We start from the raw sequence: 4,035 nt of genomic DNA on the forward strand, positions 1-4,035 counted from the left end.
ACCACAATTTCCCATTTCAAGACCGCTAAAATGCAAGTAACTCGTTTCTGTGATTTACGATTTCGACTTGGTGTTGAATATCTTTATTGTCACCGGGGTAACTCTGCAAGTAGGTTTAAGTTCAAGCTAAAGCATGTATATATGCAAGCAGGTTTCAATTTTACACAGAATATTCAGACATCACTTATGACTTGGTGCTGGAAATCCAGACATCACTTATGACTTTACAAGCAGGTTTCAGTTTCACACGTATATGCAATTTCAGTTTCACACGTATATGCAAGTTGGAAGTTTCACACAGAATAAATATTATCATACAATTTATTAATGTTATTGTCACTATCTATGGCAATAGGTTTCAGTTTCTATTTGTTTATTGTTTTCAGAGCTACTTGTTCAGAGTTCAACTGCAGATTACATCTTCTTACGTTACACCAAATTAAAATATTAACTAAAGAAATGATATATAAGACCAAAGGATCAGAAGACAATAATAATATAGAATAATTAAATAATAAATCATTTAATAACGTATTAAGTTAAATTACAAAAAAAAAATTGTACACTACATTTCTAGCTTCATTTGTTATTTGTCCATCATTATCATAAACTAAAATCTTTAACCATTTTTCACTTGTTACCTATGAAAGAGAAACATACAACTATCCATGTGTAAACACTGATTTCATAAAAAATAACCCCCCATGAGACAGAACTTGAATAGGTATAATATATAAAAGATATTATATGATTATAACAAAAATCTAAGTTAATTAACTTTTACTTAAGTTATAGTTACTTGTAGTTACGGTTTAGATTTATGAATGCTATATTTTATACCAATAACATTCAATTAGTTGTATAGTTAAAAACATACTATCTAATTTAACTGACTATCATTATGAACTAAAACAATTTTTAGTATTTCTCTTTTCTGCAAATTATTTAGCATGTGCATGTACTTTAGATTAAGGAAAACTTAAACCGCGTAAATTCTATACTCCAAAGAAAAAGACAATTTTAACAATCATAATTAAACTGAAATGTGTAAATAATTTTACGTTATTAGTGATTGTACTATAATTAATCCAAATGTAAGTCCAGTAACTCATGTCCTTAGTCTTTGTAGTATAAGTGCATGTATTTTTTTAATTCATGCAGGTGGATGCAATTATTGTGCATTATGTGCATGTTGGGAACTGACAAACACATTGTCTAGACGGAAATAATGTTTCCTCTTTATAAGTATATATTTTTATTATCTACGGCTCAATAAATCCATTTATATCCCTCGTATGCACAATAAAATTATGTAAAAATATCATAACTAAAAATATAAGTTTGGACATACCTGGATTAGTCAATAAGACTCTTTCTTCATGGAGGATATCTTTTAATAATAATTGCCATGTTGCTTGCCAAATATTTTCTGGTTGGGACATTGAATTCGATAACAACAACATAAAAAAACAATTGCCTAAGATACGTTGGCATACCCCACCTACTTGCCTCCTTTATGCAATCCACATATTCGTTGTCATCATTAATTAAACCAAGTGCATAACATGCTTCTCTAAATGTAAGATAATCATGATTGTTGTTTCTTTTAAGATCTTCATAACATTTGGACCTTTAATGACATTCAACAACAATCTGAGGTAGTATAGCTCTCTAGTTCCGGGCGGAACAAAGAAAATCCTTTCAATTGAAAATGCAGAAGTTCTTCTTTTCTCCCATCTTTTCAACTTTGGTTTCCACAAAAATTTAAGGAGAAATTCTGCATAAGTTAATTCTCTTACTTCAGAAGATGTTTTATTTGTCTCAAACTAACTAAAAAACATCGATTCCCTTGAAGTGGGTCTACTGGCAGCATCATCAATTGGATCATCATCAGAAAATATGACACGATGTTCATTTGGAAGATGAAATGATAGTTTGTCCACTGAAGGTTGTCTATAGCGAATAGGAAACTTGAATATTCTCCAAGCAGCTTCACAAGGTGATATGTATCGACAATCATAGTACATATTAATTTCATCAACAACTGATGAACCCTCCTCTTGCACACTTCTAGAAAAAGCAGCAGTGGCAGGATCATTTCCTTTTTTAGCATATTTAAATAAGTACTTAATTAATCTCAATTTATTGCACCACTCCACATTGATGTAAGCACCATATTTCAATAATAAGAAAAGATTGTGCGGCACCACATACCTATTTTCTAAGTCAATACTATCCTTCTTGATAGTTCTTCCATTATCTCTTCTCCCATAAATAGGATAATCATATTTATCAATTGTGGTTGACTCAATAAACTTTTTTGGAAAGTGCTTTGTACATCTCCCATTCTGTATGCAAGGAGAAGCTTTTCTGGCAGAATCACATGGGTCATGCATCATGAAACTTTTCACGGCCTTATAATAATGAGGATCAACTGCTTCATCTGGTATTTTTGTTGTTATTAATTAGTCAATATCACCAGCAGTTGGATATTTTTTATGCAAAGACAACCCTCGCTTCTCAATTGTATAAATCATTGCACGAAGAAGCAAAATGTATTTATTGAATAAATAAATAATTTCCATCTATATTGAAAAATTGTCTCATGCAAAATCAAACACATTGTTTACATTATTACTTCAAAAGTTGATACTTATACCTGATTTTACTGCTCCAAAAACTTTATTGTCTCGCAAATCCTTTATCAAGCAATCCAATTTGATTTAAAAAACCCTACTTAAGATGTCTAGATGATCCTCAAGATTTAAGCCCCTACTTGTTACATGTCTCAGAATCTCAGGACACTTCAGATTGCAAGTGAAAGTGATAAAAAGATCAGGGTACCCAACCCATTTGCATATTGCCATAACATGCTGATAATTTTGAAACATGTATCGTGCACCACCTGTGAAGCTTGACAGTAGAATAATTCTCTTCCCTTGAGATGAAGGAGTAGTTTCTCCATGCAAAGTAGCTTCTTCTAATCCTTTCTACATCTCAACTCTCAATTGTTTTTTATGAGTCATATAATACTTCAATCGACCAGATTCAATTATTGCATATGCATCAACTAAGAATTGATGAAATAACCTTTTTACAGACACAATTGTCGGAACTTCACTCTTTCTGTCTTGAATTTTGTAAACAAAAAATTCTCTCATGCTAACACATTTTCTTCCTGCAGTTGGTTTACCATCTCCACATCCATCTTCATTTAAAGGAATGTGCTCTTCGTATCCATCTTCACCGTATGGAAAAAGCAAAGGATATTGAATACCTAAATATGCAGCATTCAATTCATTTATCCTTTGTAGTTGTCCGGATTGGATTTCAATTATGATATCTCTATCACACTTAGACAGTTCAACATCTCCAACCACTAAAGCAACTACCTCTGAAATGGTCGGTAAGTTGTATCTTCTTCCATCTGTGTTTTTTTTCCCTATCAATTTGAGATTAACATTGGAGCTTCCATCTTCTTGAAATCTATCTCTTACCATTCTAAATGTCTTAGCCAAAATATTGTGTCCATCAAGCATTTTATTTATATCAGCAACAAACTCGGCATGAAGTTTGTTTAGGTTTTGACCATGACTGCAAAAAATAATTATATGAGATTTTTTATATATTTTCTTACAATGTACAATATTATTTATTTGTTATTGTAAATCTTAGGTAGAATACTAACCTCACAACATGAATTCTATATGTACTTCATTTTCTGTATTGTAAAAGGTTACGTGTTAATAACTCAATCAATTCTTCGAAAGTATATTGCATTACCTTCATTGATAATAGTCAAAAATCTCGGGCGTATGTTATTCTTGCAACTTCCTGAATGGTCTAAAGATCCCCGCTGCCTCCTTGAAAGAGAGATATCCTAAATCACCGGACGATGGGGGTCTGCTTGACCAACCGCCATCATACTGTGATCATAGTATGGTTAGTTTTCTAAAATTATCAATATAGTCGAATGATTCTATCCGAGGGAACTTTATCCCTTTCAGAATTGCATAGAATTTTTTTATTCGTCAT

General features: G+C 31.8%; 1 protein-coding gene across 1 annotated transcript; it reads right to left on the minus strand.

Moving 5' to 3' along the window:
- Positions 1-1,826: 1,826 nt before the first annotated feature.
- Positions 1,827-3,500, minus strand: LOC142165939 (uncharacterized). The gene is made up of 3 exons (XM_075224330.1): positions 3,099-3,500; positions 2,777-2,990; positions 1,827-2,443 (listed from the first exon to the last, which is right to left on the minus strand). The coding sequence occupies exons 1-3, from the start codon at positions 3,498-3,500 to the stop codon at positions 1,827-1,829; spliced, it is 1,233 nt and encodes a 410-aa protein (XP_075080431.1).
- Between the last annotated feature and the right edge of the window lie 535 nt (positions 3,501-4,035).

This window comes from Nicotiana tabacum, chromosome 11 (genome assembly GCF_000715075.1).
Source record: "Nicotiana tabacum cultivar K326 chromosome 11, ASM71507v2, whole genome shotgun sequence".
Classification (NCBI taxonomy): Eukaryota; Viridiplantae; Streptophyta; class Magnoliopsida; order Solanales; family Solanaceae; genus Nicotiana; species Nicotiana tabacum.